The sequence below is a fragment of the Muscardinus avellanarius genome (assembly GCF_963383645.1).
Source record: "Muscardinus avellanarius genome assembly, chromosome: 11".
NCBI classification, from domain to species: domain Eukaryota; kingdom Metazoa; phylum Chordata; class Mammalia; order Rodentia; family Gliridae; genus Muscardinus; species Muscardinus avellanarius.
In genome coordinates, this window is record NC_137797.1 from 49,876,967 (window position 1) to 49,891,098 (window position 14,132).

Sequence of the window (14,132 nt, forward strand, 5' to 3'; positions counted from 1 at the left end):
GTCCAACAATACCGAATAGTGGAAAAAAGAGCTAATAAGCTACTAACTATGGTGTGTGTGTGTGTGTGTGTGTGTGTGTGTGTGTGTGTGTGTGTGTGTGGTTAGGGCTATTAGTTCATCTTAGAGGTATTAGCATATCAAAAGAGCGATTCATATCCAGTCCTGGGCTGTAAGGAAAGCCTGCAAAAGCAATGCAGTTTGCCAGTCTCTTAGTATGTAAATACCTTCTAAGAAGAACTAATTATTGGCCAGTGCACTTTAAAACCTTTAGTTTGCCAAGATATTGCCAGAACATTTTAGAGATGATGAATGGTTTTATTTTGTTAGCTTTTTTTTTCTTTTCTTTCAGTAGTCAGGGCTAATTGGGACTTTGCCTAATTTTTGACAAATGCCACATGCTTCCAGAAAGCCTCTCCATCAAGATGGCATAGGACAAACATCTGCCAAGAAGTGGTCTAGCATCATGTTCAACAGTTGTGTTTACTCTTCTCCCTGAGACCCCTCACCAATGACCGCAGGCCAATACGATGCCACTGACCTGCCCTTGGACAGGAAGGTGTCTTTTAACTCTAAGCCAACTTAATACTTTTATATTTCACCTTCCTCTATGTTATATCTCATCAATCATCTGTGAATGCTAAGTGTGAATCATAACTTTACTTATACTTTGTTGCTGTAACTCTATTTTATTCTTTTATGACACATATATCCTCATACTTTTCTAGAATATAATTTTTCTAGAATTATATCCTGATTTATATAATGGCAACTCAAAACTTGGGCTTGATAATGGATAGAAGATTAGCATAAAATAGTATTTCTCCTCTCCTTCCCTTCACCAACTTAGGCTGGTGTCTGTTGCTTGTAAAGTCCCCCTATTTGTATATGATAACTTATATCTCCAGTATCTTGGGTTGAAGTCCTAAATGATTGTGGCCTTAATATTTTTTTTTCTTCTTTGGTGGTACTGGGAGATTGAATACAGGGGCATTCTATTTCTGAGCTATGTCCCAAGCCCCCTTTTAATTTTTTTGTTTTGATATGGGGTCTCGCTGAGTTGCTAAAAGTCTTGCTAAGTTGCTGAGACTGGTCTTCATCCTGTGATCCTCCTTTCTCAGCTTCCCGAGAACTGGAATTACAGATATGTGCTACCATGCTTGGCTTCTGGCCTCAATATTGATGCTCTAAAGATCATTTTTATTTATTAGAAAACAGAAATAAACACAAGCATATAGAAGATTGTGAAATGTGACAAGGCCTCTGAAGACACCAAGCGTAATGCAAGGCACATTGTAGATCCTAGAAAAAGAACCTTTATGTTATTTCAGTGTTCAGCTGAAACCTGGCAAGACATCTCCACATACACACTTCTCTTTAGAGTTTATTCCACTGACTGAGGCAAAACTCAGGCAAATATAAAACATTCATTACATCATATTTCAAAGTGTAATATACGCTGTATTTGAAGCTGAACAAACCCCAAATCATTATTGTTACTTACATTGTAATAAGAGCAGGATTGCCAACAAAGGCTTTTTCAGGTATTGACCTGATATTGTTGCTATGAAATCCTCTGAAAAGAAAGAGAGGGAGAGAGAGATAAAAAAAAAACGTTTATGGAAAATCGTGTGTGAGGTAAAATTATTGACTAGCCTTCCTCACCTCCTGATGGTACTAATCAGCACCCTTAGCAACCAGAGGACAAAGTTAAATTCCTGTCTACACCTTGAAATGTATGTACTTGCATTTTATGCTCTAGGAGAAAAACAAAATCACACACTGTCATCTTGAAAGAAGAATGGATTCCGAAAAGATTCACTGTGCTTTATGGAAACTTAGGATCTACTGTAGAGAAAGAAAATCTACTGTTCCTCTCCAGGAGAGCACTATTGTAACAGCCGGAGGATTGGGAACTATCTTTGGAGAGAGGATTAGGATCACTCCTTCTGACCCCACTGGCAGCTAGAAGAGAAAAGTGACTTAAGCTGCAGTGAAGTAGAGATTTAAGTAATCTCTTTAAGAGGACAACAGTCCCTGACTGGAAGCACAGTGTCTCCGCTCAGTGAGTCTGTAATAAAAATTAATTCTCAACTGTCAAAAGGGCTAACGTCGTCGGCACGGCAGAGGGACATGTCAGTGGTCTTTGGGTCTTATTCCAGCGTGTTACTGCAAGAGGTGAACCCTATACAAAGAAAACTTCCCTGCTGAGCCACGTGTGGGGCTCCTGAGGCAGAACCCAGGGCTTTTCTCTTATAAAGAAGCTCCCCTGTCTACCTGCTTTGGTTGTGTGTCCTATTTCTTAATGCCAGGGGAATAAGGTTCTAGGTTTATTTTCCTTTCCAAGTATTAAAATATTACCTACTTGAGAGGCTGAGACAGGAGGATCACAGGTTCGAGGATAACCTCAGCAAGTAGTGAGACTCTTATCAACCTAGTGAGACTTCATTTTAAAATAAAAATAAAATAGGGCTAGGAATGTATCTTAGAGGTAAAATGTCCCAGGGTTCAAGTCCCAATACCATAAAGAAAGGAAGAAAGAATGAAAGAAATTAAGAAAGATTGATTCACTTACATAGGTTATTCATTTCTTTAGGCACAAAGGAAAGCTAATAAACTTTTATCATCTAAAAGACAACAGAGGTAACCTAATGGCTGAAAGTTAGCTTTCCTTTGGTGAAACTGTGATTTTTAAATGAAATAAGGTTTGTGCATCATTTAAAAAATAATGTATAAAATGGGCGATGTGTATATGTATGTCCACACAAGTTTTTTACCCCGTTATGATGTAGGAATACAATGCACTAATAAAAAAATAAAAAATAATGTATGTAAGGAAATATATGTGAATGCATCCAGTACTATATAATTCATATTATTTTGTACATCTAGTTCTACATTTATGCAAACTAGAAATATCTGAAAATTTCTCAGAAATATTCAGTGAATAACGGAGTTCTATTATAATTCTACAAATCTACAAAGCATATAAATGTTAGGGGCGTATGTATGGCTTAGAAAGAGAGAAAAGCAGAGCTGGGCACTTGTAAATCCCAGCACTTGGGAGGCTGAGACAGGAGGATCACACAGGTTCGAAGCCAGCCTCAGCTACTTGGTGAGGCTCTCAGCAACTTAGTGAGACCCTGTTTCCAAATAAAGTATAAAATAGGTCTGGGAGTATAGCCCAGAGGTAGAAAAGCCCCTGGGTTCCACCCCCAGTACCACCAAAAAAAAAAAAAAAAAAAAAAAGAAAAGCATATGGCTTGAGATATAGAAAATATATTTCTTATATAACATATAGATGAGAAATCTAATATAAATAAAATAATCCAATATTTGCTGGTGATAGGAATCAATTAAAATATATTCCTAGTGTTCATAATTATTATTCAAAATGTCCAGCAAGTCATTCATTTATAATAATTAAACATATTTATAATATATTTACAAAAAATAAAATTATTCTATTCAAGTTGAAATTGTAAGTTCTAAGTACTTACAGCTCTTTAAGGTTAGAGAGGGTCCTGATTGCAGTGGGGAATTCATCGAGATTATTGTAATTTAAATCTCTGAAAATGAATAAATTGTATTTTCAGTTTTTCATTTAAAATACTCATATATACTGTTTTTGATTTACAAGGTAAATTAACATGCTATTCCCAGGGCCCCGTATCACTGATGAACATTTTAATTCCTTCTCTGTGGAGAGGTTTTCTTCATTTGCTGCCACCAACAGTCCACAGTCATCTGTATCACAATGGCCATTACTCTGATCATGAGCGATCTCAGAGTCTAGGCTCAGTGGCACCGGGTCACTTAAAGCAAGCAGAGATGTGTAGCAGCGTCACCTGCCAAGGAGCAGGCACACTTGCTGGGTGTTGACGGCTCGCTGATGGAGCCCTTTCTCTGAACTAGTTTCCTGAATTGCCAGCTTGTGGGTGCACTCGAGCGGGGCTCCTGGATCATATATCCCTGTTCTTGTTCCCTCCTTCCCTTCTGAGAGACGGTACATCTTGGAGAGATGCTTTGTTCCTGGCTTCTGTGAAGAGCCTGGATCTCTCTCAGCCTGAAGTCCAGGAAGAGACCTGCTTCTGTAAAGCTTTATGTGGTACAAGGTACTCTCAGGAAGGACACCTAATCTAGAATTTTCTCAGAGTCACCAATAATGATTCAAATAAAAAGTATGATGTTTTTCTTGGTCTGTTAGGCAAAGCTCTCTATTTTCCCTCATGCACAAGGGCAAACTCAAATAATTCATTTCTCTCTGTTATGATACAAATGGCTTTTCAATTCCGTTACTCACAAGGGCCTTATAGATTTAACTCCTCCTTATATCTACATCTTTGTATGAAAAAGGAATTGCCTCCCGGTCTTCAGGAATGGCAGATTTCCCAGATGATGCAAGAAAACCTTTTGGTCAGGCAATCAGATGTGGTTAGATTCTCCTTTGTGAAGAACTGCTATTTAATTTTAGGAGAAAGATAATTTGACTGAGTTAAGCATGAATCAAGATTCCTACTTGTCTTGCACAAACCATCCTTAAGCTATACTGCAGGCAGGAAACTCCTGTCTTTGGTGGACATAAATTTTCTTCCTGTTTGTAAATCTCTCCAGATGCTCTGTTTTGATTAAACAAGGATTGGACCCTTGTAAATTACTTGGATTTCTAGGAAAGGAAAGGAAGAGGTTGGAAATAACCAATTTACTGATCCTTTGTAGCCCTGGGCAAGGTTGGGGCAGTGTCAATAAGACTCATATGCATTTTGCCCTGTAATATTTTGCTTTATGGTATTTATAGGTAAGTCTGGGTCTTTACCCAGGGTCAAGAAAAAAAGAAAAGCTATGGAAATACCCATCAAAGTCCATCTTTTTGTTGTTGTTGTTCCTATTGACCCGTTGAAAGGGACTGAAAGGTGTTTTCCATTGCTAAGATCCCTAGCCCAACCCTGTGTAGATAAGAGAGGTCTAACTTTTTTTTTTCTAGCAATTGATGGGAATTGCTTGTCTATGCCATTAAGCTGATATCAAGGTCCTGCCTGGATAAGTTCACCGTTGACACCTACTACTTAAGTAACCTGCAAGGAGAGCTGTTTGTGTTCATCTACTACAAGACCAACAACAAACAGATGGTCTCTTGGGAAACTGCTGGACCCAGAGCTTGTTTGAAACTAAATCGACCATGTACAAAGCTCTAAGCTCTGTATGTAAATGAACAGTGGGTCCCAAGGCCATGGGAGAAGTGGTCTTTGATCACCTCGTTCTGCAGTCCTGGTGAGGGTCAGCGTTGCAGATTCATGGCCCTCTGTGGTTTATTATACTTGAGTGTTAAAAGAGGGAGATGGGGCATCACTGCCACCACCTTCCTTTCCGAGCACACTCAGGATCCTCGCTGCTTATCACCCCACCCTCAGTGTACCTCTTCTACTCAACAGGAGAACAAAGAGCAGCCCGTTCCCTGGGGAAGGGCTGGGGCCCTGGTGTGCCCCTGAGAACCTCTACTCTGGCTCTGGGAGAGGAACTAGGAAATGCGTTTAGCTGGCTGGCCTGGTTTTTATCATAGGTACCAACTAAGAACTGAACTTTTGACCCATTCTTTGGAAATAGTAATATCTGGAAGTAAACATGAACTTCAGACTCAGACTAGAGATGGAAGCCAATCCAAATTATGCTACTGACTAGACGGCTAATGTTGGTGACATAACTTACCCTCACTAGACAGGATGTCATCCTGAGGTAAGAAGTACGAGCTGCCTGCGTAGGATGTTTGTAAAAGTCACTGAAACAACGTAGGCCGAGTGCTCAGTTGATTGTAGATATACTCAACAAATGGTAGCTATTATTACTTTTTAGTTCTTTGATTTGCTTAAGCACGGAACCTCTTTATTTCCTAATGAAATGCCTGCTCATCCCAGATTAGAGGCCTTGTCTGCATCTCTCATTTAGCCTGGAGAACCAAACTCTTGAAAACTGAGCCTGAGACATATATAGAAAAAGATCCTTGACAGAGAATACACATTCCTAAGCAAACAGTCACTGCTCGGCAGAGAACATGCAATTTAACTTATAATTGTTCTAACTTAGCACTCTGGTTAGATTAAAATAGAACCTCTGTTTTATTGTTCAGCTGTGTGGGGTGTACTTGCACACTTGATTGCAGCGTGTATAAGATAAAACCACTGTAAATATCTGTTTAAAGCTCAGGCAATTAACCAAACCAAACAGAAAGTTGGCTTCGAGGCTATTTTGATTCTTTCAGAATATTCATGAAAACACTGAAAAAAGGGAAACAAATAAAAGGTCAACTCACAAAGTCTCTAGGCTGTGGAGCCCTTCAAAGCATTTCTTTCCCAGGGAGTGGATTCTATTGTTATGGAGATGCCTGCAGGAGAACATTGCAGACAGTCACAAGGGACACCGCACACAGCACATCGCAAGTTTAGGCACAACATTGTGATTGCTCAAATCCAAAGAAACTTATACTAAAGAATTTACCAATTTAAGAAATGAACATTTTTTTAAAGTCTGTATGCCCCATTCACTCATATAGGACTTGAGACAATCCCAGTTTTACCATTTGGGTTTGAAATATCAGGAAGTACATAATCCTATGAACAGCATGCTTGGTATAAGTAAATTCGGGGTTTTTTAGCATAGTTTTCAATACAGTTTGCTCAGCCTGGCAGAGATCATCTTCCTCTCCTGACCACCACTGACACTTGGAGGAGAGAGGGAAGGTTACAGGTGTACTAAGCACGTTTCCTATTAAAGCCGAAAGGCTGATAATGGCTACCTTCCCAGGGTTGGACCACAGATCAACAGGAAACAACAATTTCAGCCACAGGGAACAGTAATCAGATTTTTCAGCTGCCCAAAATGATTAGTTATCTTGACACAGTATTAACGTGTATAATCATCATCGTTGGCTCAGTTGGTAAGGCAGTCAGGCTGGAGCCAATGAGCACAGCAGCTATGTACACAACTGAAACTGGACCAGTTCCCAAAGGGAGTTTGGAAGGTGGGTTTAGGGGAGACAGGGTGAAAAAGGGTAGCTGGACCTCCACAAATCTGTTTCCTTTAAGTGGATGGAAAAATATGAAAGCAGCTTCCATTGGGTCAGTAGTGTCATCTTTACGTATGAAACTCAGCATAGGTATTTGTTAACATTCCTTCAAATTTCTTTTCCTTTCAGACTTAGAGCTTCGTTTTAATAAATAAATTTTGGTTTAACGTGAGATCTATGTGATGTTCATTAAAGATCTTCTGTCTGCAATGGATGAAGAAAGGGGTTGAGAGGAAACTAAGATGGGAAAGATACTGGCCAGCCTTCAAAGAAGAAAACACCATAGTGGGAGACACAGACGTGGAATGGAGTCCAGTAATGAAGTAGGGTGACTGAAGCCACGGTAAATCAGGGGGCCGGTGTGCAGCAAAAGAAGAAAGGTGCCAAAGAAACCTTTCTGTGTGTTCCCAAGTCTTATGGCTTGGATCTTAAATGTCTCCCAAAGGCCCATATGCTAAAGGTTTGATTTATGGATCCATGGCCATATTGGGAGGTGAGGAACCTTTAGGATGTAGGGCTAATGGAAGGGTGTTCGATAGCTGGTGATGTGCCCTTAATGGGAATATTGGATTCCAGCCCCTTCCGCTGTCTCTTGTTTCCTGGTTGCCACGAGGTGAGAGGCTTTGCTCTACCATGTGAGCCTATCATGACCACGTGAGCCTATCATGACCACGTGAGCCTATCATGACGTTCGGTGTCACCACGTGCCCAAAAAGCAACAGGGCCAAATGACTAGGGACTGAAACTTCTAAAACGCTGAGCCAAAACAAACCTTTCCTCCTTTCAATTGTCTCAAGCACTTTGTTACAGTGATGGAACGCTGACTAACACACTGAACACACTGTTATTATTAGCCTTTCAAAACGCAGTGGTTTTTTTTTTTTTTTCTTTTGTTTTTGTGGTACTGGGGATTGAACCCAGGGGCATCCTACCTCTGAATTATACCCCCAGCCCTATTTTTTATACTTTGTTTTGAAACAGGGTCTCACTAAGTTGTGGAGGGCCTCACTAATTAGCTGAGGCAGGCCTCAAACCTGCCATCCTCCTGTCTCAGTCTCTCAAGTGCGAGATTACAAGTGTGTGCCACCATGGCTGGCTAGCTGTTTTCTTATATCAGCATCGATTAGTTATTCTGTTGTAAAGGTGGGGATTGCTTCAGAGAAGGAACAAATGTTTTCTCTAATATGCTCAAGCTAGGGAGTATTAGGGATAGCAGAGGGTCTCTAGATAATGGAGGGGAAACCTCAGCAAAGCCAGAAAGGAGGGGCAGGGGAGGAAGAAGGCTGAGGTTAATTAATGGAAAAGCTACATTCGAATATGTGTATACATGTGACTATAACATTGTTAACCTGGGGGGAGGGCACCAAGTACTGTGTGAATATATGCTACTGTCAACATGATCCACATTAGGATGGAGGCTATAGTGCACCAATAAAATAAAAAATAAAAAGATTGTTTTTTCAAACTATATCTTAGCCAAGAACCATCTTGATATACTAAAATAATAAAATCTAGACCAAGTATAAAAAGCTGTATAAATGTATAACTCAAGGGTTAGCTGTCCCTTCTCTTTCCTTGGCTGAAGAAATACTTAACGTATATTACTAATACTGTTAAATAACAAAAGCATATTTTGATTGACCTTAACCATCTTTTTTTTTGGTGTGTGTGTGGTACAGGAGATTGAACCCAGGCTTATCTGCCTTTGAACTGTACACCCAGACCTAGTCATTTTTAGTTTTGTTTTGAAACGGGGTCATGCCAGGTTGCTGCGAGTCTTGCCACATTGTTGAGGCTGTTCTAGAACCTGCAGTCCTCTTGTCTCAGCCTTTCAAATACGGGGATTATAGGTGTTCACCACCCTGCCCAGCTGAGCCATCAATTACTATGTGAAATCAGTTTTTTTTTTTTCTATTAGCTTTGGTTACTGTACTAACTATGCAGTATGGTGATTCCCTTCTACAATGATTTCCACTGAGACAGAAGTCATACTTTATTATCTTTGTATGCCTAGTAGTACATAATAAATGCTGTCTGTCATTAACACAACTAGAACATTTATGTCATTTTGGGGAGGGGTTCAGGGGCTTTTCCTCTTTTAAAATGTCTCCATTCAAGCTTTTTTGTTTTTTATGGGTCTGAGGATGGAACCCAGGGGCATTCTACCTCTAAGCTACACCCCCTACTCTATTTTTTTATTCTTTATTTTGAAACAGGGTCTCACTAAGTTGTGGAGGGCCTCACTAAGTAGCTGAGGCTGTCCGTGAATCGCCATCCTCCGGGCTCAGCCTCCCGAATTACAAAGGCGCACCACCACGCCCAGCTTCCATTCAAACTTTGAAGGGTCTGCATTTTAAGGCCAAGGTCTTCTATGAATTTAGGGTTCGTTAAAGAGAAAGCAAAACCAAGAAAACTTACAGAACTACCAAGCTGGAGAGGTTTCCAAAGGCATAGTCTGGAATGTGGTGTATTTTATTCAGGGCCAAGGTCATGGCTTGCAGTGCTGATAAACTTCGGAAAGCCTGGACAGGGATTTCTGTCAAAGCGTTGTCATCCAGCCACAGGTGCCTCAGGGAGTGCAGGCCACTGAAACAGCTGGGTGGCACGTAGCTGATGTGGTTGGCATCCAGGCGACTGTGGGGAAAGTGAGCAAGAACTGAAAAGAGAGCAAAGCCCGAGCAGAGGATGACTGTGCAGGAAGACCCTCCACATGCCCACTAATAAGGGTGAAGTGGCCTGTGGCGCTCAGGGTCCTGCCTCCTGGAGCATTTCCTCTTCTGATGGGTTCTCCTCGCCCATGGGTAGAAAATGCTTCTTAGGTGTCTGACTCTAAAATTCTAGGGTTCTATAATTGTCTTCTGGGCTTATAGGTAATGTGCTTTCATGCATGGAGGTGGCCTCTCTGAGGTATAAATTTTCAGTGTGACAGCCTTTTAGCGTTTCTACAGATACCAGCAGATAGATACCCTCTCTCCTCTCTTCTATCCCAAGCCAGATGAGTGCCTTTGTGTTCCTGGACTGTTTTTAACATACTATACTACTTACTATACATACTATACTACTTTGTTCCTTAAGCTCTGAGAAAAGATTATTTCAGTATTTGAAAAGAAACGAGTCATTTTTAAAGGTTGTTAGATATGCCTGGGGGAAAGGAGAGGTGACAGTTTCTCGTATTCCATTGAAGAGTCACTGCAGGATTTCTTGTTCTTCCTAATCGTCGTTTATTTTGGGAGGAGGGTAGTAGAGATTGAGCATTCTACCTCTGAATTACATTTTCAGCCCTATTTTAATTTTTGTTTTAAAACAGGGTCTTATTAAGTTGCTAAGTCCCTCAATAAGTTGCTGAGGCTGATCTTGAATGTGTGATCCTCCTGTCTCAGCCTCCCAAGTCCTGGAATTACAGGCGTGTGCCACCATGCCTGGCTTATCCTAGTCATTTGCCATAGACAGATGTTTGCTTTTCTGACATTTTAAACAAATAATAAAAATAACAGCTTTACCAGTTTTTGCTTTTTTCCCCCCATACTCCACCCCCTTCCCTTTTTAAAAATGGGAAATACATCTAAAAATAGGCCTAGTTAATCAGCTGTTAGAGCTTCGGAGCCAGCAGAGGGAGTACAACACATTTAGTTTGCCCAGATCCAACATAAACAGTGACTGTCATTAAAATGCCCTCGCTTTCCTCTCAAAGTGACAAAACTCACGCAGTCCTGGGATTTCCTGTGAGGCGCATGAACGATAGAAGAGCCATCGCTCAGCTATGCTTCCAACAGCCCTCACTTGTTTTCCTTTTTCAATCTGTTTTTAAGGCTTACACATTTGTTTGGATTTTTCAAAGCTAGGATTAAAAAAAGAAGAGTTGCATTTTAAGCAGTGCATGTATTAGGAAGGATTAGAAAATCACGAGAGGATTTTGAAAAATGTTTTCGGAAGCATTTAAGACTAAACAGATGCAGGAAGTATACCAGGATCACAAAATAATCTCCTGCAAACCAAATTTAAACAGTTTAGAAATAGACAGAATTCTCTGCGGTAGCTAGTTAAGCCCCCTGGAAAGCGGCTTCCTCACTTTTGGCTACATGTCATTCCAATCGTTCTCTGTTCCTACTTCTATTGATTGGGAACGAGTGACACCTTAAGGGCCGTAGGCCGAGTTTGGGTATTGACTGAGATAAGGTCACCTGGAGTGCATTTGAAGGAACTGGGTGTCATAGCCCACATGCACTTTATTTCCAGTAGATCAGCCATCACTGCAGAAACACAGATTCCCAACATCTCAAGGTTCTGTCAACAAATGAAACTGGAAATGTTTAAGAAAACTCAACACCATCTCTTCCCTCTGTTTCTCCAGCAACTGCGTGCTTGGCCCTTGTTCAAGGAAGGTACAAGCTCATCAGGGGATAAGGAGGTGATTGTTTTTTGACTAGAAGTAAAGCACACATGTAAACTCGCCTTAAATATTGTGCTGACTAAAGAATGAAGACTTTAGAATACAGCCTAGGCCTCTGAGTTTTAGTTGACATGTTGTTTGATGACTGCCAGTTGCTTAATGCATTGAAAGTACAAGTAGATCTTAAATATCTTGAAAATGACAAACCTTAAAGTTCAGCACAAATGTTTGGGTGCATTAATAGGAAAGGATCTCCCAGCCTTGAGTCGTAGGCTTATCTGCTTTACTATTTTAAGTTGGTACCAGTGTGAAGTGGCCTTGCTATCAGTTCCTTATGTTATTAAGTCCATTTCTCCGGACAGATACTTTTCATGAATCGTGCTCCTCTCCTTTCAGAAACAAGGATGGGATCTGGCCTGTACACTATTATACAAATTTTCTATCTGAAATGAAATGAGTTAAGTCAGAGCAATTGGTCAGAGTCCTAGCCCTCTAAATATGAATACTCTCAGACATAATACTGAGATCATCAGGGATAAGGGATAACTTTTCTCTCTCTTATGAGGTTGCTTTATGACTAAAGGAAATAATATAATAGGATTGTATAAATGTAAAATGTCTTTCTACTAGTCAGTTTTTTCATTTAGGAAGTTTTCAATAAGTGATACATCTAAATGAAGTGTTTTATTTTTTGTGGTACTGCGGGTGGAACCCAAGGGCTTTTCTACCTCCGGGCTATACTTTCAGACCTATTTCATACTTTATTTGGAAACAGGGCTCACTAAGTTGCTGAGAGCCTCACTCAGTAGCCGAGGATAGCTTCGAACCTGTGCGATCCTCCTGTCTCAGCCTCCCAAGCGCTGGGATTAAAAGCGTGCATCATCACGCCTGGCTTTTTAAATGAAGTGTTTTAGAGTCTATATCCACCTGGACTTAGTAGTTCCAGTCTAATTCAGAGTGGTATATTGTCCACACTGGGAGGCATTATCTAAGTTAATTTCCCTCTCTCCGCTTTACTAATGTATAATTGACAAAAAGTGCATATATTTATTCACACTGTAATAATGTTTTGCTATTTGTATACATTGTAAAATGAAGTTAATTGACACCTTCGTTATCTTCCATACTTACCATTCGTTTGGTAGCAAGACTCTTTAGGATATAACCTCTTAGAATTTTCAAGTATGCAATATGCTATTATTAATTATAGTTACCATGCTCTACAATAGAAGGATGGAAAAAGGAAACCTGAGCAAAGGACGACTCTCCAGGAAGACCAATTTATGCACGCTGGGACTTTGTACCTTTTAACCAACATCTTCCTATTTTCCCAGTCAACCCTCCAGACCTTGGTAGCCACCATCTACTCTCTCCTTCGATGTCTGATTTAGTCTTAGCAGAATATTCGCAGGCTAAACTGAAGTATGGAATTAATTATACAGGTAATTATCCAGGTGATTCTTACAGAGCAAGGTTAAAACTGGAAAAAGCCATTGGCAGGGCACAAATTGTGCCTATTCAGTGAGTAAACAAAAGTCTTATATTGTATCAATCTGGTCTTTTCAGGCAGCTGTATATTCTCTATTCATATGCTTGGAAAATGCAATATTTAAGCAGTGGAGTGCAAGATAAACATCACAATGCAAGAAAACATAAAGCATGGCTCAATTATATACTTCTTATCAGGAGCAACAAAAGTACATAATTTAGCTCTACTTTTTAAGTCCTTCATTATTATTTCTATTTGGTACAAGTAACAAAGAGAGGGTGTGTGCAGGCAGCATAGTTTCTGTGAATTAGTGCAGAACTGGGAACAGAAATCCCAGGATCAAGCCACTCCAGTAGCCATGAACACATGAATACACCTCAGCTTTGACATCTATAAAATAGGGATAGCTTCTCTCTACGTTATAGGCTTGCTTTATGACTGAAGGAATAATACAACAGGACTGTGTAAATGTAAAAGGCCTTAATGCTTTTAAGTTATTATTATCTGAAGCTCGTTAACAATTTGTGCTCTTGTCTTTTGACTTTTGAGCCATTGAGATAGACTCAAAATCTGCTCAGGCAAAATTGGCTAGAAAGAGTGCTGGATTGTGAGCGAATTTTAGTTCCGAGAATGCAGGCTGTTTCTTTCATTTTTCATAATGGAAATAATTAAAATGTGTCTGCAGTAAGACTTAAGGGAAGTCACCTTTATTTTTCAGCCTTTAGTATTATTGTTAGGCATGGTACACAAATATATACACGTGTAAACACACACACACATACACACACACACACACACACACACACACACACACACACAGGGCACAGAGTTGTATTTCCGATGCTTTACAGAATATCTCTTATTCTGAGGTCAAAGGAGAAGTGTGACATATGATAGGTGGTACATTATCACAGAAAGTTACTAGCAATGACTGCAGCATTTATGCATCCATCAAAAAGTGACTGAAGCAGCATGATACCTGCACAGAGTCGGGCAGAGAAAAACAAACAACAACAACAACAACAAAAACAAAAACACCAAAAAACCCATCAGAAATAGTGGGAGTGGCCTCAATGTCATTTCAGAGAAATTATACCTCCTTATTATGATCTTCCATACAATCTGAAAAGTGATCACGATAGGGGAAATGATACTCATTTTATGCTCCTTAGTCACTGAGAGCTTAGAGTGAAATC

General features: G+C 40.0%; 1 protein-coding gene across 3 annotated transcripts in view; it reads right to left on the reverse strand.

The window, feature by feature from the left end:
- The window catches only part of LGR5 (leucine rich repeat containing G protein-coupled receptor 5), a gene marked incomplete at both ends in the record, with an annotated part of 134,449 nt that overhangs the window by 20,515 nt on the left and 99,802 nt on the right, over positions 1–14,132 (reverse strand). Inside the window, 4 exons of one of the 3 annotated variants that reach the window (XM_080706044.1) lie at positions 1,502–1,573; positions 3,498–3,566; positions 6,305–6,376; positions 9,476–9,691. In XM_080706044.1, the coding sequence (XP_080562170.1) occupies positions 1,502–1,573; positions 3,498–3,566; positions 6,305–6,376; positions 9,476–9,691 (429 nt within the window). The remainder of the gene's footprint in view (positions 1–1,501; positions 1,574–3,497; positions 3,567–6,304; positions 6,377–9,475; positions 9,692–14,132) is intronic. The other 2 variants (XM_080706046.1, XM_080706045.1) reach the window with 2 other exon arrangements.